Source organism: Rhagoletis zephyria, unplaced genomic scaffold, assembly GCF_001687245.7.
Source record: "Rhagoletis zephyria isolate East Lansing unplaced genomic scaffold, Rhagoletis_zephyria_1.1 Rzeph_scaffold_00202, whole genome shotgun sequence".
Lineage (NCBI taxonomy): Eukaryota > Metazoa > Arthropoda > Insecta > Diptera > Tephritidae > Rhagoletis > Rhagoletis zephyria.
In genome coordinates, this window is record NW_016157286.1 from 137,488 (window position 1) to 164,969 (window position 27,482).

The 27,482-nt window shown below is 34.8% G+C and overlaps 1 protein-coding gene across 6 annotated transcripts in view; it reads left to right on the plus strand.

Moving 5' to 3' along the window:
* Wnk (Wnk kinase) overlaps positions 1-27,482 on the plus strand; it is a 202,527-nt gene that overhangs the window by 114,200 nt on the left and 60,845 nt on the right. For 5 of the 6 annotated variants that reach the window (XM_017609208.1, XM_017609210.1, XM_017609212.1 and 2 more), the window contains 3 exons: positions 23,478-24,755; positions 25,193-25,460; positions 25,516-25,676. In XM_017609208.1, the coding sequence (XP_017464697.1) occupies positions 23,478-24,755; positions 25,193-25,460; positions 25,516-25,676 (1,707 nt within the window). The remainder of the gene's footprint in view (positions 1-23,477; positions 24,756-25,192; positions 25,461-25,515; positions 25,677-27,482) is intronic. The other variant, XM_017609214.1, reaches the window with a different exon arrangement.

A 27,482-nucleotide genomic window follows, 5' to 3' on the forward strand; every position in this document is an offset into this window, starting at 1 on the left:
TGAATATTCGCAACAACCCTGGTACCGAGTTCCTTTTTATATACCTGTTGTTTTTCCCCGCCTAAATCGGTTAGCCCATCAACCTTTGCCGTCAAGCTCAACTAACGGTAGGACCAGGAAGCGTCCGGTTTCGACAAAGTTTGAACAGAGAGGGAGAAGTTTTAGTTGAGTAGGTCTGCACATCTCGGGTCCAATCTTCGCACCGGAAAGATTCGGTATTTTCCCAACCAAGGGCTGTTGTTCGGAGACCAAACGCCTTCTAGAACGGCAAACCCCATCCCAGGATACGACTTCAAATTTTGAATATTTTTCCCCCCGATAATAATATTGTGCAATCATTTACTTTATTTGTAAACGTTACAGAGTCATAATAAAACAAGTCAATACAGTGGTAACTTCGACTATGCCGAAAGCTTCGTCGCTTTCATTAATATATATAAAAATGTATGTATCTTTAAACTGTGCTGTAACCGCGGAAGCGAATTTAGCCGAGTTGAAGAAAGCACTCCCGTCGTTTATCTTCTGTGCCAGCTGACGCCAATTGGAAATGCCAAGTGAAGCCAAGTCTCTCTCCACTTGATTTTTCCATCGCAGTGGGGGTCGCACCCTCCCTCTGATGAAGACTCACAGAGTTGGAGCTTTGGTCTTCATTCCAACGAGTGATTCTACGTCGGTTTTCGATGCTGACGTTATTACCGATGTTAATGCTGGCTCCCAAGTAAACGAAATCCTGTACTTTTTCGAAATTATAACTGTCAACAGAGACGTGGGTGCCGAGGCGGAAATGCGATGACTGTTGGTTTTAGGACTGGAGATACTTCTTCTTGTCCTCGTTCGATGTGCTTCCTTATCGAACTTGTAAAAGGTAGAACAGACTACGTGGTTTTGATTACTGATGATGTCGTTGTTATCGACATACGCTCTTGTAGTAAATTCTTAATGAACGGTTTAGTTCTGCAGCTCTTATTACTAGGGTTAACTTTTTCTGGCAAAACTTGTGCGTTTGAGCGAAAGTGCGAAAATGTGAAATATTCGACAGTTTTTTACAACAAACATATGGCAACGTTTCGCACTTTTAGTTTCGCACAAACCCACAGCTGTGACTCTGACTGAAATGCAAAGAGCGAGAAAACTGCGCTGTGCTGTTCTTACATCGCTTCAGCAACTAAAGCGACAGCACGAACGAAGCGCAACGAATATTTGAGACCGCGCTGTGGCTGAACTGTTCGAAATTTTGCAGCCAAAGCAACAACACTGTTCACGCTTTTGTGCGATCATTTTTACCTTTCGCATTTCCGCATCAAAGAGTGAACGCTAGTAATATCTTCTCCAACATTAGATTAAAGAAATCACTCCCCCCGTTGGTATAGCTCAACGTTACTTTACATAGCTGTCGAAAGTGGCTTTGAAATTGACAAATAGATAGTAAGTGTCGACACTAACTTTTCTCGCGGATCTTTTCCAGGGTTTGGCGTATTGTGAATACCTGCTCCATGGTAAATTTGCCAGCTTACACGGCAGTTCTGGCTAAGATAGGAAAAGTCTCTCGTAAGACAAATGAAAGGCTTGAAAATCTATTTTGAGAAAAAGCGCTTGAATGCAGAGTTCGAAAATAAACGAAATGGATCTTATTGTTTTGTTTCGTTTCACTCATTACATAAAGCAGAACACAATTGAAACCCAAACAAAGAAAATTCTAGTTGTATTGGGTTTGGTTCTAATTTTGTGCGCGACTACAAACGGAAACAAAAGCATAAAACGCGCAGCAGCTGGGTGAGCAAAATTAGCAGGAATGATTCGCAAACGTTTGCTTGGCGATTTGCTCATTACAAGCGACTAATGTTTTCAGTACTTACGAGTATGTATGTATGTTTTTCAGATATCATACTTACAAAGAATGAAATGAAAAATCCGGTTCCTGCATGATTTCTGCGGTATTTAGTTTTGTAATTGTGGCGGTCAAAAATGGCGTTTTTAATATGTACAATATTTTTCAAGATAAATTTTTTTTTGATATTTTATAAAAATATGGTTCATGCTTGTAACAAAAACTATATATGTAAATCACACTTTCAAACTCTATACAGAACTTATAAAAAATCCACAAATTTTTATGCAGTTAACAAGCTTATAAGTGCAAGTTTTGAGCGGCTAAAAAATCGCGTTGATTTTTAATATTTTTTTTTTTGCTGACGGCTTTTACATTTTTTTTTTTTTCATTTAACTAGCGAAATTTAGGAAAACTGGCGTTGACTTTTTTCATTTTTTTTTGTCTTGCGCATATTCTTCCATACGAAATTCATGTTTATATGGAAAAAAGTGCAGAACGCTGTCAACAAAAAAAAAATTATTAAAAATCAATGCGATTTTTTGGTCACTCAAAACTTATTTTACTAAAATTTTATAAGCTTGTTAACTGCATACCCGAAAAATTTCTGAAAATTCTGGCTAAAATGCTCGAAATATAGATACAAATTTGTGGAATTTTTCTAAATTCTGTATAAAGTTTGAAAGTGTGATTTATACAGTTTTTGTAAAAGCATGAACCATATTTTTATAAAAACCATGAACCATATTTTACAATAAATTTTAGCTTGAAAAACATTGTAAATATTAAAAACGAAACACCATTCATCCATTTTTGACCACCACAGTACATACATATGTACATTAGAGTGGCCCTTGCTTCCATACATTTTTTTTTTTAGTTTCTTGAAATGGTCCATTGACCCAGATTAACCCGCGCCACAAACGCGTTGAAATAATCAATATCACAGGCCAACAAAAATTAAAAAAACTTTTGCTGAGGAAAATGTTAAAGCTACTTTTGATATACTTTTTTATGCTGATTACGAATCCGTAAGTATAAAGTTTTCATCAGCTCCAAATTTTGAGAAAACGAGGTCAAGGTATAAAAAATCAAATTTTCTGCAATATTTGAAAAGCTCTAGCAAAAAAAAAGCAAAGGGGGATAGAACCTTCCACTTAAGACATAACTCTCGACTTCTATCCTTGAAAATACAATCCCTCCACCTTGATCTGATGGTCGTTTATATTCATTTATTGAACAGAAAAAATTGATTTTGGCGAAGTTTGAGTACCTAATGCAATTAAACAAAAGGTAATGGAACCTTCGACTTAGGCACTCTGCACATCTTCATCATCATCATACAGCGGAGACGAGGATTTACCAAACATCCTAGCCTTTTATGTGCGCCGTTTTTCATACCTGACCATTACGTTTTTGATGCTATCGAGGAGCATGCTTTCTCGGTAATATCTTTCTGAGAATACGCTGCTGAATTTTTAGATATTGTATAAGCAGGGATAGTTTTCAACTAAGTACGCGAACTTTACTGCTAAATCGCTTCTTTTACTCTTTTTATCGTGAAATTATTAAAATATACGCAGTTCAATTAAATTTATGAACACAAAAACGTAAATAACGAGCTGAAAGCGACAATGTTTGACGAGCTACGTTTTAACAGCGAATGAAGAGACGAGATGGTGACACATAATGTGCGGACGTCTGTTGAAATATACGTGCTCGTCCCAAGCTTTTAAATTTTTGAAATGATGTGACGAGGACGAGACGACATATATGAAGAGGGTCTTAGGCTTAAATTAAAGCTTGAACTTTCAATTAAAATCCCTGAAATTCCATGCCTGCACTTTGACCCTAAAGTCACTTACAGTAGTTTTTTTAACAGCCCTGTCGCATTGTGTGATCAATAATAATGCGCTATCATCTACTTACTCATACATGTAAAAAATGCTAAATACATATATATGTATGTTAAAGAAACAAAATCAAACTTATTTTCCATGTATTTATGAATGATGGTGTCAACAGAAATAATTTTTTTTCATCATGCTATTTATGTTTTTATTCAATAGTGACTAGGGAATCCAATCCCGCATAAAATCCATATCCCGCAAGCTTGAGGGATCGAGGTCATCAATCCCGCGGATCCGCGGGATTAGCGGGACTGAAAAAAAATCATTATTTCCTCTAAACAATTATATTTAAAATTGATATGTAAACAAGTAATTTTTAGCAAAAAAAACCGACTTCAACTCTCATATAAAAAAAAATATATATATACATATATATATCTCATGATCCACTGATCGGAATCTTAACCAGATTAGAATTATCGAAATCGGTTGACGTGGTCCAAAGTTATGCGGTAACATACATAAAAAATAAAATTAAAAAGAAGTCGGTTAAAAAGACGACTTGATTTAGAAGATCTACGCATTTACTTTTAATTAGGTTGACTTTTTTGATAATATTTCCGAAGAAATGATAAAGTCTTTAAAGTTTCATTTTTTAAATTTGACCTTATTTTATTGCACAATCAGGAACTTTTGAGTTTGGTGATTATGCACGGTTTTGTAGGTATATGGTCAAAATCGCTATATCTGTCGGGTATTTTTCAGAAGAAAATATGTCATAATCAGAGTTACTGTAGTGTTTTATCCGATCTGAAACAATACCCGCTCGCCGTAACCCCAAAACATCAGTGATTCTGGATTATTCACATTTGACTAAGTTTTCCCGTTTTTCCGCGTAACTTTTTTACCGTTTGATATTTGAAAAAAGCGTTAAAGTAATACATTCTATAACATTCTCTTGAAAATTACACCAGAGCTGAATGTGTGCCTCTAATAGAACCAGAATTATGAAATCAATTTTTCCGCTGGCGCAATTATATATCGATAGAAACACTTGTATAATGTGTTCATAAATCGGCAAGTGTACAAAGTTTAAGCTAGTTATCAAGACGAACGTTTTCAAATTTGAATCAATTACGCACGGCCACAAAAAAAAATCGATGAAAGGTTAATAAAATCAGACCAGGGGCTGGATTCTCTAACTGTGAGTTTTCAAGTGTACACTGAAAATTGTGTATATATCATTTATATGATATTTTAATAACTAAATATATTTAGTTTAAATTTTAAGTTTTTTATATGTTGAAAGTTTATTTATTAATAATCAAAAATTTTCTCTTCAACTACAAACAAATTCATAGAACCATAAATTGAAAATCAAGAATTTAAGCAAGTATAAAAACATACAAGTAAAATACCCTAGATATACTCGACTCCTGGCAGGATCGCCAATATATCATTTATATGATATTTTAATAACTAAATATATTTAGTTTAAATTTTAAGTTTTTTATATGTTGAAAGTTTATTTATTAATAATCAAAAATTTTCTCTTCAACTACAAACAAATTCATAGAACCATAAATTGAAAATCAAGAATTTAAGCAAGTATAAAAACATACAAGTAAAATACCCTAGATATACTCGACTCCTGGCAGGATCGCCAATATATCATTTATATGATATTTTAATAACTAAATATATTTAGTTTAAATTTTAAGTTTTTTATATGTTGAAAGTTTATTTATTAATAATCAAAAATTTTCTCTTCAACTACAAACAAATTCATAGAACCATAAATTGAAAATCAAGAATTTAAGCAAGTATAAAAACATACAAGTAAAATACCCTACAGTGTACATTCTTCATTTTGCGATTCAGGAAGTGAAGGAATGAGTTTTAACTGTCAAAATTGTGTACACTTCTCTTCCGAATAACTCACTGAATTTTAATATTTTTATTGAGCTCTGTACCATAATTATTTTATTAGGAAAAATGGTAAGTCGACGTTCAGACACGAAAACTTTTGTTGCGGAAACTCGAAGCTTGTAGGGTAGAGAGCGACGAGGAAATGGGACGGGTACCGAGTCGCCCGTACTCGGGAAACACGCTTTGTGCTCTCGTTCGTCTGAGTAATTCAAGTTGGCAATTCACAGCTGACAACAACAATTGCGTACAAAAGAGTTTCTGTGTGTGAATGCAAAGGGCAACACCAAAAGAGAAATCGCCGATAATAAGAAACTCGAGTTTTCGTGTTTGAACGCAGACTAAAAAGCAACAAAGTCTAAGCGGTAGAAGTTACAGCAGCTACAGTCAGTCAATAAAGTTTAGGTACAGCGAATTTTTTACAATACCGGCAACTATTTTTTAAATATTTTATTTTTCGCTTATTTTTTATAAAAATATGGTTAATTCTACAACAAAAAACCCAAAAATCAGAGTTCCAAACCTTGTGCAAATTAAAGAAAATTCTGCAAAATTTCATTCAAATATTGCACTTTTTATTTACGCTCTCTAGAAAAAAGTTGAGTATGCAGTTTTTTAGGCGATAACGTTATGACAAATTTATATTTCATAAACGCAAAAGACAGCTTTAGATAGCTTGTTTTAAGGCCCTTCTACTGATATCCACATGAATGGTATGGAATGAGTAGTGCGACCTCAGTGGTAGTTTAAAAAACTGCCTTTTTTCGAACTTCAGGCACCGGCCACGCCCACAAAGGCATACGAACCGAAACATCCTGGAACAAAACCTTCCTAGTTTTTTTTGGTACTTCAATTCCTGAAAGTTTGAAAAAATTAAATGGTGGTACGTACAGACGCTATACACATCGCAAAGCATCTCGTAGTAGAGACACGAACCAACATCAATTTAGCTCTATATCTTTCCAACTAGTAGCCGGAACTCAGAATATAAGGTATCGTTGGAAAGGACCTATAGAATAACACTAAGTATGTTGGGTGTACCCTCATACCCCCTTAAACCGGCAAAAGTAAAAGAACTTTTTTTGTTTCGCAATACTTTAGCCTAATTTTTAAGAATTCGGATAATCGTTTATGAAACTTGAATACATTTTCTGGAGACACTCTGCAAGACCTTTCCAACGATACCTCAAATATGTCGATTGGACGTCTGGATAAAAACTTCCAAATCTCGTGTATATATATGCGAGTAATTTCAGCATGCTACTGTGGCTCCTTTCGTCACTCCGGCGCACTGCCCTGCGCTGTGATACAACCATGCACGACGAATTTTTGGGCGAGCACGTTCACAACTAGCATTCGTCTTTTTAATTTTTTTGTCTGTAGTCCCGCAAATCTCGCGGATCCCTCATTTCTGATCCCGCAAAAATGACGCGGGATCCCGCGTTTGCGGGATTGGATTCCCTTATAGTGATCGCGCGAAGGCCGCTAATAAGGTGGTTATCAAGGCAGCACCGACGCAAGTATGCTGTCGTTATCTTAACTTTGACACGTTTGTGGCACGGGTTGGACTCGGTAAAATGGCCCAAAATTTTTAGGGAATTACTTTTCATTAAAGGTAACGATTTTCAAAAATAAGAAAACGATCTACCAATGCCCCTCAAGGAGCGAAACAGAAATCGTTCTTTCAATATTGCTACTGACCTTTGTACCACGATGATGTTTTTAAAGAAAAATCAGCAAAGTCTAAGCGGTAGAAGTTATAGCTGCTATTTCGGAATCCGCATCATCGATGTGCAAAGTTAGAAGCGCTAACCACTGAGCTATGCACACCCCTTAACTCTTGTTGCTAATTCATTTCCTTATTCAAACTACTAAATACTATCAAGTGCAGCTGATAAGCCGCTATTTAAACTTGATATTTAATTAATTTGCTTTATTGTATAGTTTCAGGCAGACTCTTCCTAAACTATTTATTTGTAAGTATCTTTGTGGCTTATTAACATTTATTTCAATGTTGTTATGGAAAAGTAGACTTTTACCGTTTAGACTTTGTTGCTTTTTCCATTTTTCCTAAAAAACATTATCGTGGTACAAAGCTCAATAACAATATTTAAATAAATGATAATAAGCCACAAAAATATTGACATAAATAGTTTTGTTTAGTTTAGTTTGTTAGTCGGCCGCTGTGGTGTAGTGGTAAGAAGTGCGCGCTTTCACTCATCAGCACCTGGGTTCAAACCCTGGTCAAAGCAACATCGCAAAAAATATAGAAAAGGTTTTTTCTTAACAGCGGTCGTCCCTCGGCAGGCAATGGCAAACCTCCGAGTGTATTTCTGCCATGAAAAACAGCTTCTCATAAAAATACAATCGCCGTTCGGAGTCGGCGTAAAACTGTAGGTCCCTCCGCTTTGTGTGANTGAGGAGAAGCTCGGCCAAACACTAACATACGTGTAAGCGCCAATCTATTATTATTCGTTTTGTTTGCACTCTTTTTCTTTGCAAAGGTACTGGCTTTGGGTTTGCTCATGCGCAAAACGATTGAAATTGATCAAAAAGTTTGTATCTTTGGACGAATCATTCGTGAAATGTCTCGTTTGTTTGCGAATTCTGCTTGTAAATCATTTAGTTCGTGTCGCACCAACCCTCGCAATGGCCGAGTGAGCAAAGCACGGGCGTGCCATTAATTCTTTTGTTTTATAAAAAAATATATACTTTTTAATCTCATATCTTTCTTTTTTCATTATATTTTCTTCTTTCTTAATTTAATTTGCTTTTAATATTTAGATGCTATTCTTTTAAATTTTTAGGAACTTATTTAACTATACTTTATTTTATTAATTTTAATTATTTCTTTTTTTTCTTTTTTCAAGTAATTTTTTCTTCTCTTAGTATATTTTTTTCATTTATAGATTTTATTTCAAAGATAAAAATATTTTTTTAATTTTACATAATATTTAGAAACTTATTTTATTAATTCTTTCTTTGCTAATTTAATTTGCTTTTGGAATTTAGTTTTCTTTTGATATTTATTTTGTGTTTTAAAAATAAAAATATTCTTTCTTACCTTTTAAGTACTATTTTCTTCTTTTTGATTTATTTTTAATCAAATTCACAGGTTCAGTTCGGGTTATCAGTTCGTCGGAATATTTTTTTATTTTTTGATGTATGTTACCGCATAACTTTGGACCACATTAACCGATTTACATAATTCTTTTTTTTAAAGGAAAGGTGTTACCTCACAGGTGGTCGCATACTAATTTGATTTAAATCGGATCATTGGATCATGAAGAAATTAACGATTATCTTTAATTTTTATATGAGAATTGAATTAGGTTTTATTTTTTGCTTAAAAATTACTCAATTTTTTTTTTAAATATTTCTAATTTATTTTTGCCTTATTTTAATTTTTTCTTTTTTAATTTAATATTATTTATTTAGTAGTTTTTATTGTTTTGAACAGAAAAAAATTTTTTTTTTTTTAATGTGCCTTTCGAAAGGCTGTGGTGAGTTAAAAGACAATTGCCAGAATTGCCCTGTTAAAGCCACACTGATTAGTCCCAATCAGTTCGCTGAGGGTGGACTTCAGTCTTTCACACATACCCTTGATAACCCCATAGGTTAAAATGCATAGGTTAAAATGCTTAGAAGGCTTATCTCGCGGTGGTTGGCACGAATTGCGGGGTCGCGTTTTTTGTGGGTTGTGCTTAGCACACTTAAATTCCAGTCGTTGGACATGCGTTCATCTGACCTTATTCTGCATGCACCTTAGCAGCTCATCGCTGCCGTACTTTAATAGCTCAGCTGGCAAGCTGTCAACTCCAGCTGCTTTGTTCAGCCGCGTAATTCATATTCGTACCCCATCATAGTCAGGCGGCGGATTATCGAATACGTCAGCACTAGGGATGTTAATCTCGGGATCCCGGGATTCCGGCCTTTTTTAAGTGCCGAAAATCCTGGGATTATTTGCCAAGAATCCCGGGATTTTCGGGATTTGTAATATGCAATGGTGGCAATAATAGAAACGCCTTATCTTGACCAGTTTTTGCTATGTTTCTTTTGTTTATTTAATATTTAATATTTTTATATAAATGTCTATCTAATTATACATACACATAACACCGTGCGACAGGCAATTTTACACACAAAAAATCAATATATTCGCGAAGCCATGGTTCAAATATACAGTAAAATTGCGTTTTTAGTTTTTCTCTCTGACGTCAGGGTTTTTTAAAATGACTTTGAAAATTGAATAATATGAGTAATTCAGAAAATGGTTTAAAAAATTTAGTGCATTGTACTTAGGAAAACAGTATGGATATCAAATTAAAGAGAAAATTTTGTAGAGAAAGAACAGATTAATTTTTTTGGTGCATAAGGTATTGCAAATGGCATTAAAAATGTTATCCTTGCATATCCTTGAAATTTTGCAATATTTATTTTGAAAAGTTTATATGTTAAAGACTAATATATACTCAACAACGTCCTCGAGTATAGTCCCTCCAACTTTATTTGCTTAAAAATTAAATTGATTAAAAGGGAATTTTCAATACCTATTCGTCCTTGTGAACCCAAATTTTTTTGTTTTAATCCTACAAAATTTTCTCTTTTATTTGGTACCCATTTTTATTCTACAATGCACCGAATTTTAAAAAAAAAATTTAGAGTTTATTATATCTTTGAAATTATAAAGTTCAAATAAAAACATTCTAAAACTAAAAACGCAGTTTTAGTATATTTGGCACATAGTGTCGTGAGTATATTGTTTGCTTGGTGTGTTTTGAATTTTTTTTGTTTCAACCTGTTTCAATCTTCTCACTCAGAATTCTTAGAAAAATTCTAGGTACGCAATTTTGTAAGTATAGCCCATTAAATTACAGGAGGATAAAATGCAAGTTTCAAGTGACTAAAAGTATCTTTGATTTTTTATTTTTTTGCTGGCGGTGTCACGCATTTTCTTCCATACAAAGTAAGTTCGACAATTTGTTTATATGGAAGAAACCGCCCAGCTTCGTTTAAAAAATTCCCGAAAATCAATGGTATTTTGTAACTGCACGAAACATGCATTTTATCCTACTTTAATTTAATGGGCTATAAAACTGCATACCTCAAATGTTTCTAAAAACGCTGAGTAAAAAGTTTAAAATTTTGGCAAATGTTTTTTTTTGCACTTTTATAATTTTTGTTAAAATTTTGAAATGCACATTTAAATGCAGTTAATTATATGTGAAATGAGGTGGTGCTCCAGTATAACGAAAGCATAACGATTGTTCGGTATAACGAACACTTTTTTTTTAATGCATTGTTGACTATATAACGAATATTGGAAATTTTAAGAACTCGATATCACGAATGCTTTGCATTTTGTTTTACGACTGCTTCGAGAATTCCATCAAATGATCTGAAGAAAATAATGTGAAGCATCAAAAAGCACTCGATCTCAAAATTTCCCATCCTCAAAAACAATCGAGCATATCAGACTTCTTTTCCACGAAATAAAATCACCTCAAATCTTGAAAATTTTGGTGTGGAGCTCTAGCTTTAGTTATCTGACTATGTTTTTTTCTTTATATTATAACGTATGTATGGAATTTTTAATAAATGAATGAATAAATCTACTAAGCGTATATACATACATATGTATGTATGAATGTACATAATTTTCAGGACGGTCCTGACTCTTGGCTCTTTAAAAGATTTTGCGAAAAAAGTATTTTATTGTTAATTTTCCACAGTAAGTAAAATTAGTTGTATTAATTAGTTTTTAAATTTTAGTCCCTATTTACATTTGCCAGCAGTGTGAACTTTGAAAGAAAGGTTCATTTTGCACGCAGGTCTTCGTCAATTAATTTATTCCATATTTTCTGTAACCATAGGCTAATTTTCTCAATTTTGTGTCCCTTATACTCCCCCTTCTGTCCAACATAAGGCCTTATACCCAAAAATCGAATATACTCAGAACTGGTGACTAGGACGGCCATTCATTCGACCAACCCTATACAGTTTTTCATTTTTTTTTGCAATTTTTTTTACAAAGCCTAAGAAAAAATACACCTGAAAAAGACTTGCGTCCCAAAGGAACTTTTCTAAAATATTAGAACATTGAACGAGTGCTTAACCTGTGCAGTGTTTTAATCTAAGTATTAGTCAAAGTTCAAAACGGGCATATTATATTACAAAAAAGTAATTTTGCTGCCTTTTCTCCCATGGGGCGATTTCTTACAGGCTCGTATATAAAGCCGGCTGCACGGATGCGATTTTACCATACACAATGTAAGCGGTTTGATCAAACGTGAACATGACGGCTAGAAAATAAAAAATTTTGAGTTTTGTTCACATTTCCCTCAAACGGCTTGTCAAACCTTCAAACACCCCCATACACAACATAAATAGCTTTAAGCAAAGGGATGTTTCTCTTGGTTTGTCAAGCCGCTTGTGTGGTGTTTTTCGCTCTTAAGCACATCTGCATTTGCTGCTAAATATTCAAAATGTTATCGATACTTTTGTTCATTCCATCGTTATATTTTCCACTTATTTTAAAATTGCAAAATCTCGGTAACGAATGGAGAGAACACGCATTGTTCGATCATAAGGATATTCATATTGATTCCTCATTAGATCCAGAAAATTATAGGAAAAGTTTTTGAATTAAAAGATTCTTCAGGTTCATATAAGTTTCCCAATTAAAAAATATATCTGAATTAATAATATAGCCCTCTTCTAATGCTTCTGTAGAACTTATATTTAGTAGTTTAGAAATGTGTAGCACTGACTTGAGGACCAGATTGAGCACTGATATAGTTGCAGCAATATTATATACAAACCAAGGCATAAAAAATGACGGTGAGACTTTGATTTGATCGCAAGAACAAATGGGTGGAGTGCAATAAGGCCCGTGGAAATAACGCCCATGGGCATTATTTCCCAAAAAAAAAATAGAAATAAATCCCATGGGCGTTATTTCCATTTCGAAAGGGAAATAGCGTCCACCAATAAAAGGCAATAAAGCCCGCGGGCTTTATTTCCCAAAGAAAAGGAAATAACGCCCGATAGATTTATTTCATAAAAAAGGAAATAAAGCCCGTGAGTAGTATTTTCTCTGGCTTTATTTTGCTGAGACATTCTAATTATGTATATTGTCATACATTTGCATAAAAGGGAACTTATTTCAAACGAATTGTAGAGAGAATTGCATACAGTGTAGTTCTGCGTTAAATTCTCTTCTGCAGTATACGCATANATAGATTTATTTCATAAAAAAGGAAATAAAGCCCGTGAGTAGTATTTTCTCTGGCTTTATTTTGCTGAGACATTCTAATTATGTATATTGTCATACATTTGCATAAAAGGGAACTTATTTCAAACGAATTGTAGAGAGAATTGCATACAGTGTAGTTCTGCGTTAAATTCTCTTCTGCAGTATACGCATAAAATCGAAAGGTATTTTTGCCAATAACTGATATGCGAATTATGGGAAATTAAAGGTAAATTGTTATTTTTTTTTTAGACTTCAATGCGATGCTAATATTTGTTCTCAGCGTCTTAGGTTTGTCAGTGGTGGCGCGCAAACGCGGACGGCCGAGTCAGGAGCGCCGCGCCGCATGGCGTCGCGCGATGGCGCCAACGGGGACCGCCGCGGTTGAGCACCACCCACGTGTGTACCCACGCCGCAAAAATATTGTGGTGATGTGGATGACGCATGGGAATGCCCACCGACAAAAGGCAATAAAGCCCGCGGGCTTAATTTCTTTTTCAAAAAGGCAATAACGCAAGCGGCCTTTATTTCTTTCTTTTAGGAAATAAAGGCCATGGGCGTTATTTCCTCGGGCCTTATTGCACTCTACCGAACAAATGTACCAATTGAATTGGAGAATGTAATTAATTTTTATACCAAGTACCTGTAAATAGTATGCAGTGCACAATACTCATATCTGTAATAAGAAATGTTGAGTAATTTGTTCGGATTTTGAGGTTTCTGAGGAACTTGGTAATTCTTTTGTGGCAACACTGGAGTGGACTCTCCGCCCATGTACACATTCGCGTTCGCAAAACATTCGTATCATTTGATGCGAATGTCGAATGCGGATGTGATGCGGATCATTCGCATAACGAATGAGAATAAGTTTTTTTTGCATCGAGCTATTTTCGACATGCCTTAAGTTACTTTATCCTAATTGCAGGAATGAATTTTAAATACGAAAATAGCGATTTAATAGAATCAATAAGGAAGCAAAATAATAACCTGATCCAAGGCTCATTAAAAGTATTGAAGCAGTTTGAAAGAAATCGAGGCAACATAAAGGTGTATAATGCAATCATCGAAATAGATAAAGAGGATTTTACAAAAATTCTTGCCGCAGAGCGAATAAATGTCGGGTGGGATAGATGTAAAGTCTTCGATGCTATTAATGTACTAATGTGCTACAAATGCAAAGGATTTAATCATAAATCAGCCGACTGTAAAAACGAAGAAGCTTGCCACAAATGCCACGGAAAACACAACGATAAAACATGTGAAAAAAATCCAATTAACAAGTGTCTAAATTGCATAAAAGCGAACACAAAATTAAACCTAGCTTTAGACATAAATCATGATACATTTGACAGGCACTGTCAATGCTACAATAATAAACTAGAGATAAAAAAACAAAAATTAGGTTATTAGCAACTAAATGAAGATGCAGAAAACACACAAACAATATATAATGAAAAATTCAAGAAACACAAAAATAAACTAAAATGTATATATCTTAATACAAATAGTATCACAGCAACAAAAATGAAGTTGAAATAATGATCGAGGAAGAAAATCCAGATATTGTACTTTGTGCAGAAACACATACTACGGAGGATGTATATGACTCGGAACTGGAGATTGCTGGGTTCAATCATATTAGATGCGACTCGCATAGTCGTCACACCGGTGGTGTCTTAACCTATATTCATAAGCAAATTGATTTCAAAGTTATATTCAATAGGAGCATAGGTAATAATATATGGTGTATTGTGTTGGAAACAATACGATGTATAACTAAGTGGCGGATTTGTGCGTTATATCACTCACCAAACACCAGTGATGCCGAATTTATAAGACATATTAATGAGGTGATGGAAGATTGCTTTTCTGAAAGCGGCAACAATATCGTTATTGGCGACTTTAATATAAATGTCAATACACACACAACATACTCGAGCCAGCTAATTAGGACGTTCGAATCACTAGCAATGTATCAATTAATTAATTTTAATACAAGAATAACAGAAACAACACAAACGAGAATAGATCTACTCTTTAGTAACAAATCTGAAGTTGAAGTATCGAATTTGGCTTCGCATAAAATATCAGATCATGAAACTATTTCATTCAAACTACCAACTCAAAAGAAGTACCAAATGAGAATTTATGAAAACCGCGTGTGTTGGAATAACTATACAAAAGACCACTTAGTAAATCTCCTTAGAACTTACAATTTAGCTGAACTAAACAACTGCGAAGTTAGCCTAAAGGTCCAAGGAATAAACAGTATCCTCAATGACGTAATGGCCACTTTAACATATAAAAAACGAGTTCAAGTTAAATTGATTAATAAATGGTACGACCATGAACTAACAGAATTGAATAAGCTGAAATATGAACAATTTAAAATAGCAGAGAGAACCAATAATTGGGATAACTATATTATAATAAAACGATATTACAAAAAAGCAGTTAAAATAAAAAAGAAAACATTTATGGAAAACGAAATCTCAAGAAATACTAATAACCAAAAGTTAATGTGGAAATGTCTAAAAGACGCCATAAATCTGAGTAGTGAGGTAGCACAAATTCAAAAAATTTCTGTAAATGGTGCTCTTATTGAAGATGATTATGAAATAGCAACTGAATTAAACCGTTACTTTAGTGAGAGCATAAGCAGAATCCGAGATAGCATTGAAATCTTCGAAGCAGGTGGAAATCAAATGGAGATAAACAGAAGCTTGTTTAAACTGAAAGAAATAGATGTTGAAGAACTTACGAGAGTTACAACGAAATTAAAAAACAAATACGGAGGAAAAAAATTAGTAACGGAAGGTGTATTAAAAGACAGCATGGAGTACTTAGGCTATACCTACACATGTGTAATTAATGAAAGTTTCCAATTTGGTGTATTTCCAGATTGCTGGAAGACATCAGTAATTGTACCTGTTGAAAAAGTAAAGGGAACAATTAAGCCAGAGGAGATACGACCCATAAGTACCTTACCTAGCGATGAGAAAATAATAGAAACTGTAGTTAAGAACCAATTGCTGGATTACTTAAATAAATACGAAATTATTATAAATGAGCAGTCAGGGTTTAGATCAAAACACTCGTGTGAAACTGCACTTAACCTGGTAGTTGCAGAATGGAAAGAAAGTAGAACGAAGAAACAATTTACAATTTCAGTTTTCCTCGACCTAAAAAGAGCGTTCGAAACAGTAGACAGAGATATTCTTATAAAAAAACTGTATAATATTGGCATTAGAAATATAGCGCTTAACTGGTTCAAAAGTTACCTTAGTGGAAGAAAACAGAAAACTGTAATAAGAAGTAAGACTTCCCCCGAAGTGGACATTGAAATAGGATTGCCACAGGGATCGGTGCTTGCAGCAATTCTTTTTATAATTTACATAAATGATATTAAAAACTGTATCAAATACTGCAAAATAAGATTATTCGCTGATGATGCACTTTTGACTATAAGCTGTAACACGATTGATGAGGCAGCCTCAAAAATACAGTCGGACCTACAGGCAATATATAAGTGGTTGTGCCAAAATATGCTTAAAATAAACATAGAAAAGACAAAATGGATGATAATGGGGTCTAGAGTGACTCAAGATGATAATGTGTCGCTAAAAATAGCAAATACCCCTATAGAAAGAGTAAACCGAATAAAATATCTGGGAATAATTATAGATGACAAATTAAAATTGGATGAACATCTAAAATACATTGAAGGGAAAATTTCCAAAAAAATAGGGTTCATGTTTCGATCATGCAAGCATATTAGTAAGCAATACAAAATACTGGTCTATAGATCCATTATCGAGCCGCATTTCATTTACTGCCCTACAATTCTATTCGCATTAGCTGATTCGCAAATATCCAGGCTACAAATTAAGCAAAACAAAATTATGCGTTTCATATTAAGAAAACGGTATGATACCCCAATTAAAGATTTACTTGACAGCTTAAACTGGCTTAGTGTAAAACAGAACATGACTTACTACACATTGAAGTTTATACACAACATAAAGTTGGGAAACCTGCCGAATTACCTAAGTGAACGTGTCAGACTAAATAGAGAGGTCCATAGCTATCAAACAAGACACAATAACAACTTTTACTTGCCGGTAGTGAGATCCGAATTCGATAAAAAAAGTATATACTACGATGGAATTAGAGAATATAATGATCTGCCAATTGATATTAAAAACTGCAATAATACCAAAAAATTTAAAAAATTATTATACAGCTACTGTAAAGCGCTACCTATCAAGTAGTTAAAAATTTTTAGTAAATAATTTTATAGATTATTAGATAATTGAAGCCGAAGAAATTTAAAGAATCGAAACAAATATGTAAACATTAAAAATACTTTGTACCTTATTAAATTATCTAGATCTTCAAGATCGTAATAAATAAATAAATAAATAAATAAATAAATAAATAAATAAATATATTTACACGCTAAAGTACTGTTAAATGTGTATAAATTTACTCCCTTTTGTTTTGTTACTAATGAAAATTTTTTAACTTAAATAATAAAGTAGGTTTCAAACCCATTTATTTAATACTAGCTTTTACCCGCGGGTTTCACCCCACGTCAGAAGGAATTAAAGGGGTCATGTTACTTGTGGTTCCGAAGTTATGGCTGTTAAAAAATTCCAAGCCTATCTTAAGGGCTACGGCCCCTTTTACAAACTCATTTATATATACCTTACTATAAGCACCTACCATAGATATCTCTGCATACCAAATGTCATGTTTATGTGACTTATTGTTCCGAAGTTATAACTGGTAAAATATTCGACGCCTTTGGGATTTGCCGCCCCTTTCACAGTCTCATTTATATATACTAGTATCGCCCAGTTGTCGAAATTCGACATCTTTTTCCATACACTTTTGAATTTTACCTGTAACCAATACTAACTCCTTTATTCGAAATACTATTTTGAAGTCCACCAGCATAATTTATAACGAATTTACAGGAAAACTTAAAATCGAATTATGAACGTTAATGCCGGATTGATTAATGCTAGTTCTACCAAGCCTCCTCCAAACATCTTCAGAGTAACTTTTGAAAATAGACCGAAAAAGGAACCTCAATTTTCAGTTATAAAAAATATGCATATGTATTTGTATGTATAGATGAGATGTTCATCACTGACTAATATCAAACATATACCAATTCAGACTAAATAAGTTTTTCGATTATATTTGTCTGAGAGCCTCTTGTAGGTTAAAAACTAAATTGCCCACATCTACATAAACTCTTTCTTTTTTCGTCAGACTCGTTAACGGTTGAGAAAGTATCCTGAAGGTTTACAACAAAAGATAATATTTCCTTCTCTAACGGCGGTTTCGCACGGGTTTTTATCAAGACTGGGCCGGAGCCCAATATTCTTTCATCACACGATTGGGCTACCAAGTTACACCAAATTTTATGTTACTAATATGTGTTTTAAAAGTGAAACAAATCTGATCATAAATATGATTTTTTAGGATAGCTTTCAATCCCTGCGCCACCTGAAACACACTGGAACTTCTAAAAACTTTTTCACAAAACAACAATGATTCAATGCGATTTTAAAATCTGGGAGAAAATGGTTCCCAATTGAATGATTCTTGTGATTTTATATGTGTATAAATCTAGGTGTATAAAATTTCATTGCCTTAAAATAAGTGGTTCCAGAGATAACCGATATGAGAATTTCAATTTGTATGGGCGGTGTCACGCCCCTTTTTCCAAAATCTACGACTCTTCGTCATAAGTACGGTATTGACAACATATGTTGCTGTGTCGAATTTCAAGACGTTAGCGTATGCGGGCCCAGAGATAAGCGGTATGAGAATGTCAGTTTGTATGGGCGGTGCCACACCTTTCCCATTATCTACCACTTTTCGCCATAAGTACGCTATTGATATCATAAATAGCTGTGTCAAATTTCAGGACGTTAGCATAAGCGGTTCCAGAGATAGGCGGTATGAGAATTTCAGTTTGTGTGGGCGGTGCCACGTCCCCTTTTCCTAAATATACCACTTTTCTCCGTATGTGTGGTATTGACAACATATGTTGCTGTGTGAAATTTCAGGACGTTAGCATAAGCGGTTCCAGAGATAGGCGGTATGAGAATTTCAGTTTGTGTGGGCGGTGCCACGTCCCCTTTTCCTAAATATACCACTTTTCTCCGTATGTGTGGTATTGACAACATATGTTGCTGTGTGAAATTTCAGGACGTTAGCATTGACGGTTCCACAGATAAGCGATATAAGAATTTCAGTTTGTATGGGTGGTGCCACGCCCTCTTTTCTAAAATCTACCACTTTTCTACGTAAGTACGTTATTGGCAACATATGTTGCTGTGCCAAATTTCAGACGTTAGCATAAGCGGTTCCAGAGATAAGCGATATGAGAATTTCAGTTTGTGTGGGCGGTGCCACGCCCCCTTCCAAAAATGTACCACTCTTCGCCGAAAGTACGGTATTGACAACATATGTTGCTGTGTCCAATTTCAGGACGTTAGCTTAAGTGGTTCCCGAGATAAGCGATATGAAAATTTCAGTTTGTATGGGAAGTGCCACGCCCACTTTCCCAGTACCTACCATTTTTCACCGTAAGTAGGGTATTTACAATCTATGTATCTGTGCTAAGTTTCAGCTCCTCAAAATAATTGGTTTTGGAGATATAGTGGCTTTCACATTTTAGGCTATATGTCAGATGCCACGCCCCCTATGTATCGGAATTAACATTTCTGGATTAGACGAAGTTATATCTTTTAAATCGGTATATGTTTCATTGAAATCGAGCCAACGGTGCTTTCAAAAAAGAGATTTCAAAATTTTATTGTAGTGTATTTAAATATAGATGCCTTACCATAAGCACCTACAATACATATGTCTGCATACTAAATTTCCAGCCCATGTGACTTATGGTTCCGAAGATATGACTGACTAAAAATTCCACGCCTATGTTATATGCCACGCCCCTCTTTTACAAACTCATTTGTATATACCTTAAGATAAGCATCTACCATAGATATGTTTGCATACCAAATTTCAATTTCATGTGACTTACGGTTCCGAAGTTAGAGCTAATTAAATAATTCACGCCTATGGGAGGTGCCACGCCCCCTTTTCCAATACCGCCCATATTTTACCATAAGCATGCCACAAATATTTCAAGAGATATACAACATGAAAATTTTAGTTAGTATAGGAGGTGCCACACCCTCTTTTCCAGTACTGCCCATTTTTCTCTATGCTTATAACCTGCCCGGGGTAAAAGCAGATAAGCGTACAAAGTTTCGTGCGATTCCGTGCCGCGGTTCGGAAGTTATAAGGTAATAAACAAACAACCATTCACATTTATATATATAGATTTATTATATGGTAGGACNCCAAAAATGTACCACTCTTCGCCGAAAGTACGGTATTGACAACATATGTTGCTGTGTCCAATTTCAGGACGTTAGCTTAAGTGGTTCCCGAGATAAGCGATATGAAAATTTCAGTTTGTATGGGAAGTGCCACGCCCACTTTCCCAGTACCTACCATTTTTCACCGTAAGTAGGGTATTTACAATCTATGTATCTGTGCTAAGTTTCAGCTCCTCAAAATAATTGGTTTTGGAGATATAGTGGCTTTCACATTTTAGGCTATATGTCAGATGCCACGCCCCCTATGTATCGGAATTAACATTTCTGGATTAGACGAAGTTATATCTTTTAAATCGGTATATGTTTCATTGAAATCGAGCCAACGGTGCTTTCAAAAAAGAGATTTCAAAATTTTATTGTAGTGTATTTAAATATAGATGCCTTACCATAAGCACCTACAATACATATGTCTGCATACTAAATTTCCAGCCCATGTGACTTATGGTTCCGAAGATATGACTGACTAAAAATTCCACGCCTATGTTATATGCCACGCCCCTCTTTTACAAACTCATTTGTATATACCTTAAGATAAGCATCTACCATAGATATGTTTGCATACCAAATTTCAATTTCATGTGACTTACGGTTCCGAAGTTAGAGCTAATTAAATAATTCACGCCTATGGGAGGTGCCACGCCCCCTTTTCCAATACCGCCCATATTTTACCATAAGCATGCCACAAATATTTCAAGAGATATACAACATGAAAATTTTAGTTAGTATAGGAGGTGCCACACCCTCTTTTCCAGTACTGCCCATTTTTCTCTATGCTTATAACCTGCCCGGGGTAAAAGCAGATAAGCGTACAAAGTTTCGTGCGATTCCGTGCCGCGGTTCGGAAGTTATAAGGTAATAAACAAACAACCATTCACATTTATATATATAGATTTATTATATGGTAGGACAGCTTCTCAAACTATATTGATGTAGTTGTTTCATGTTAAGTTGTTGGAAAATAATGAATATCTAAATCCCGGGATCCCGGGATTGTATGAAAGATGTCTCGAAATCCCGGGATCGCAAAAAAAATCTCTAGTCAGCACCGACTGGGGGCTCGGGTTCGTCTTCTCCACAACTTTCAGTACTTACCATTGAGTGTGGTGGTCGCCAAAGGAGTTCACCCTGGGCTTCAAACCTTCCTCAAATCGCTATCTGGTAAAATTTTCGTGCGTTTTCCTGTCAGCCAGCATTTCGAGTTTTTCGCATTCACATATTTCGGCCCTCTTCAGCTCCCTATACCGGTCTCACATACTTCTTCGGCGGTGGTACGTTATGAGCGGGGAATGTGGTTCCACTTCCCACATATGTCGTCTTGTTGAAGAACTATAATAATAATTATAGTCTGGCGCTTACAAAATGTGTTAGTGTTTGATCGAGCTTTTTTCCGATTTGTGGCGTTCACCTTGATGTTGTCACACAAATGGGAGGAACCTATGGTTTTACGCGGACTTTGAACTGCGATTTTCTGCTTATGAGAAGCGGTTTGGGAGCTATGCATTACATATATTAAATGTATCTTAATGACTTTCAAAATGTCAGGTCTTCAGCTATTTAAATGGAGCAGTTACATATGTACATCACAAGGACTCTTACCTAAACAATCAGTGGTAAGGGAGATATACCTTGTACAGCACCGATCTTGACAACATTCTCAGTAGACTCGGTGCTTCCTTGCTAAATAGCTCGCATAATTTTATGGTGCACCTGTTTAATGGAGGAGTTTTAAAGAAAAAACCTCATGTCTCAACAATAATTTGGATGGGGCTATAAGTTATAGTGGGCCCATGTTAATGATTTTCACTGTGAACTCTATTCGTATGTATGTTGTAGTGGTCCGATTTAGTCGGTTTCAAAACCAAATTTGTGTCGAATACCTCGTAAATTGAGAGATTAGTTCGCATTCAAACACATATAAAAACGGGCATAGCTGTTTTGGTATGCTTTTTTTGTATATATTATATTTGTATGTGTATCTGTATCTAGTAATCACAAACATGGCATACAAATTATAATTATCATTTAATGTTCTTTTAAAGGCTCAAATAAATGTTTAATGTGAAAATTCATAATATGAAGTTTATGGTACTTTGCGAATGTCGTTCATATATTTTTATCCGTTTAAGGTTTACGACATACAATTATGGGACAGTATGCAACACCTTGTGAACTCCCTAATTGTATTGCTGGTCAATTTCTCCAAAATCATAACTTTCAAAAACACACTTTAGATGTTTTTTGACGACCTATCAGTTTAAAATTGCTGGCACATAACTAACAAAAGAAAATCTTACAGATTTGGAAGCTTTTTCTTTTTTTGCATGGTGAGTCTGGTTTAGTTTGTGGTTTTGGTTAATTTTAATTTTTGTCAAATTACAAAAAAAAATATCTTTTAGCACTTTGTACTAATTAGATATGTACAGTTCTGCGGCTTCCTTGTGGAGTTATAAGCAAATGTTACATAAAAGGTGTGTGCCCCTGTGTGATACTATATTACTAATACGCTAACAACTAAAATGTATTATTTTCTGTTTTGACTTTCCGTTTTTTAAGTTAAATTTGGCAATGAATTTAAAATCTGGAGCGAATAATTTTAGTTTTACATTTTTCCGGTTGGTGTATCTTGTTAAAACTAAAAAATTTAATCAAATGTGGTGTAGGAAGCATTGTTATTGTAAACCTAATGTTTTTTATTTGTAAAATATATATTCATTAAAATGAATGACTGTGAAATATTGTATTGGTTATATTTTTGTATCGTCACCCGAAATGTAAAAGTCGTAACTAACAAAATTTTTTTTACATAAACCGATTTGGTGACTTGTTAATTCGATGAAAAGCATTAGGTATAATCAACTAGAATGTGATTTTTGAATTTTTTTGTTAGTTACTCTTTTGTAATTCAATATAAAAGTAATCTGTATAAATAAAACAATACATAAATATATCTATCCTTAAGTATAAGTTGAATTAAATTTATTCCCTACTAATATTTTTTCATTGTTATTAATTTTAAAATAATATTAGTATAAGAGCATAACCAAAAACCCTGGTATTGTTAGGTATCATAATCTATAGTTTTTAGTTCTTATATATGTTTATAATTTTTTTTATATTTTTGATCTTTTGTGATTGCACAAAGCAAACAACAAGTACTATTTTTTTAATTCAATAACTAAAACACATAATTTTAGCGCGATGAGACTTCAACTGACATGTCTAAAATGTTTGAGCCTACCATGCTAGCAACCGAGCCACTATCCTCAAGCGTTGGCTCCCTGTCTACTGAAAAAACTAACTTGCCATCAACTCCGGCTGCAACTACCACGAACTCGGGAAGCGGAGAAAATGTTAATGGTCGACCGCCAGCTCAAGGCGCTTCATTTGCTGCAGCAGTAACAGTAAAAAGCAATCCCGCAACAACAACTTCAATGTCTTCATCTACCACAACTACAGCATCAGAAACGCCTAACAATAGTAGTGATAATTTGATTGGATCTGAATCGGTTTCTCGGAAGACGAGCACTGCATCGGAATACACGTCCTTATCATCTGATTATACACCAGACAATACAATTACTTCGTCTACATCTGCTTTCGCAATGGAGAATCCTCCCAACGACATAGAAGTTTGTGGTGAAGTGTCTGTAGTCGAAACTGTTGGAATAAAGAATGCACAAGCAAATTTAAATTCAGCGGATGTTACAAAAATGGAAACGTTTGGGGATGCCAAAAATGACGAAACCTCACCTGATGCTAGGCATCGCACGGCAATAAAAGAAACAAGTGCATCGGCACCAGATAAAGCCAAGGATATTGAAAAATATCATAATAGTGTTGAAGTTGAAAATGAACCAAACAAGCGAAATAATGATGCTCCAATGGTTATATCGCCGTCATCCGCTGTGCCGGCAACGGGCAGAAAAATATCCAGATTTCTTGTAAACCCTGTTATTTCATCTTCTGGAGATGGCACACTAGAAGTTACTGCGACTACACCAGTTAATCAAAAGGCTTTCACTGCTGAAGAAGGAGGATTCGAAGCGAAAGCCTCAGCTCCAGTCCCAGCCCCATTTCCAGTCACTTTTACAGAAACACAAAGAAATAGCGTAGTCATGCTTCCCGATTCATGTGATAGCGCGGTAGCGTCGGAGACAAGCAATAATACGTTGTCGAATTCCAGTACCACAGTGATGACGACTGCGGCACCAATGCCAAACGCAGCATCTAACACACAAACAATTGTATCATCCGTGACATCTGCATCATCGAATAATACAGCCAGCAACACTTTGGAACAATTAAAAATCGAGTTAGAAAATATTACACATGCTCATGCTTTTGCCACTTCTGTAGTAGCTTCGATTAATAATGCTAATGAACAAAGCAACCAGCAGCCAACGGTTCCTATCGCAGCTCTATCATCGTCGGCACCAATGCCTCCACAACAACAACAGCAGCATCAAGAAGAGGTAGTACAAAGTATTAGGGTTCTGATAAACCAGTTACGCTATTGTTTTCATTTTTCCATTTCTGTGTGAAAGTAAGATGTTTCGTTTACTTTTCACTGCTTTCGTTTTAAGTTTTATGCTTGAATATTTTTACTGATGCCTAATTCTAGGAGATTATAAAATAAAGGCAAATTGAAAAACGCTTAGGAATTATAAGAAATTATTTATTCCAGTGTTACGTTTCGAGTAAAAAATATTAGTTGTCTTAACATCAACTAATTACTTTATTTTGTGTAACTAAATCTCATTTTTCAATTCACCATTTCATTGTTAAAACAATACACTTTGTACTACTACGTATATGCATATTTGCTAATTACGTTTTCACGCTCGCATTTTGTAATTTATCACTAAATTAGTATGACTAAATTGTTTGAAATAATTTGATTTGTATACAGATTTACAGACCATCACCAATAACATCCGCACAATCACTTGGTCAAAGCACACCAACGGGTATTTTGAACTCAGCTCGTGGTTCGTCTGTGTATAACTCGCGTCGCACATCTCTTGACATCAGTGGTGGTTCTGACTTTCAGCATCTTACTACGAATGTTATTGAAGGAGTGGAGTCATCGTATCAAGTTCCTGGTGCCCAAGTACCCACCAGTAGTGGTGCTGCTTCGTGCTCGTCTGCCCACACCCCTAACGAATTGCACTCTGAAGGTAAGTAGGACGTGTAGTGTAAGAGTGTCTTCATTATTAAAGATTTGTCAAATAGTTTGCGGCGTAGGCGGCAGTACATCTAGTGCAAGCGCTGGCGCCGGGCAACCCGAAGGTGGTACAGGCCACCGTCAAATTGGATGCCTTACAAAGAGTTCTTTAGCTGATTTGGAGAAAAAACTGGCTGCTTTACGAAATGTAGATGTGCCGGCGGATGAGGTAGATTTTGTTTTACGCATTTTTTTAAATTACTTCTTATATCCACATGTGTGTATGATAAAGCGTGTTTTTTTAGAGGTTTAGAGCTTTAAATATAAATAAAATATGTTAAGCTTAAATTTACGTTACAGAAAAATAAGTTTATGTTAGTGTTTTGAATAAAATTTCGGGCATGCCGGCTGGCTCGGATGGGGCCGATTTGTAACTTTATCGGAAAACCAAACCTCTAAAAACACCCTTTACCTTTAATCTTTAAATCATGTTCTGGGTGGAGTAAAAAGTCATTACGTATATTTGTGACAGCTGGTGCAAGTGCAGTTTTGGCAGTTTGAGTCTTTTACAAATGGGTGTTTCCATCGGAAGGTCCACCACGACAAAAAATAAATAAAAGTCTTATATCTAACGTATGTACGGGCCGATTTGTCTGCTTTTTACAACGCTTTTTTAAAATATATACTGGCTATGTAAGTAGAATCATCTTTGCGTAAAGTGGTCTTCCTAGGTGGCGCCAAGGTTCAGATATTTCGAAAAACCGTATTTATGGCCCGTTTTGGTTCGAATTTGGCGTATGTAGTTGAAACATAATAAGTCATAGATTTCCAACAAATTCGCCCTGAATTGGTGCTGAAGTTAAAATATAAAGTATATTCTACATAAAATACATGTTTTATTTGCGTTAAAAATTCATTTAAAAGCAATATTAACAAAAATATAACGATGGAAATTTATGACGTTTCACACTTCGGATTGTAAAAGAAAATTGAAACAAGTTGCATTAATTCAAAAAACTCTAAAAACAACTAGAATTGCTCCAAATCATATTAAAATAAGTTTCATGAAAACAGCCATCCACAATTCGCAGAGTTTTGCGATTTTGTAAGAAAAGAAAAAATCTACTTCCATTTTTTGTCACCCAACGATACTCTCTTTAAATGCTTATATTTCAGGACCAAGCAAGCAGTTCGATAGTTTTCATTTTTCGGTTAAATATGGAGCTAATTAAGTGCTATTCAATGGCCCAAAAAAGTTAAAGAAAACAAATGGTATTCCTTGTTTGTATCACATTGATACGTACGACTGTCACGTATGCGACGTATGGAAATACCCCTATATCATCTTTCATACATATGGTTTTCATTTGTTACTTCTCTAATAGCTTACCGTTTAAATGATTGTAAAAAATTGCATAATAATTATGGTGACAATGATCTAAAAGAATGTCAGAACTGATACAAGAAATTCCACGCTGATAACATAAGCCTGTGATGGGTTCCCTCTCAAAAAACTAATTACTAAGTTGGATAGGTTTTAGGCAGTAAGCAACGAAAAAAATTTTCCATCACCTAAAGTTTCCGAGAAAATTACTTTCCTTCATTTTTCATAGTGTTAGTGGTTTTTAAGTAAAAAAATTATTTTAAATTGATTAATTTTTGGCTTTTAGGCAAATTGCTAAAACATTTTAAATATCCCACGTCTCAATACTAAAGCTAATCCTCGACGTGCTAGATATTTAAAAAACTTATAAAATTATTGGTAGGCAGGGAAAAAGTCAAAAAGTTCCCACGACCATCACTTCAGCAATATTCCCCAAATATGTATGCTATTACTAAAACAACGAAACAATAAAAGCATTAGTGTGCATGTGCACACCTCCACTTAAAGAGGACGCAGACAATGCACTTACATATTTCGATCCCAAATGGACTCAAGAAACTCCATTTTCAGAAGTATGTAGGCAGATAGACGCTAAGAAAATACTCTTACACGCGCTTAGGTCCCGTTGTTCAATGTTTGGTTATCACTACC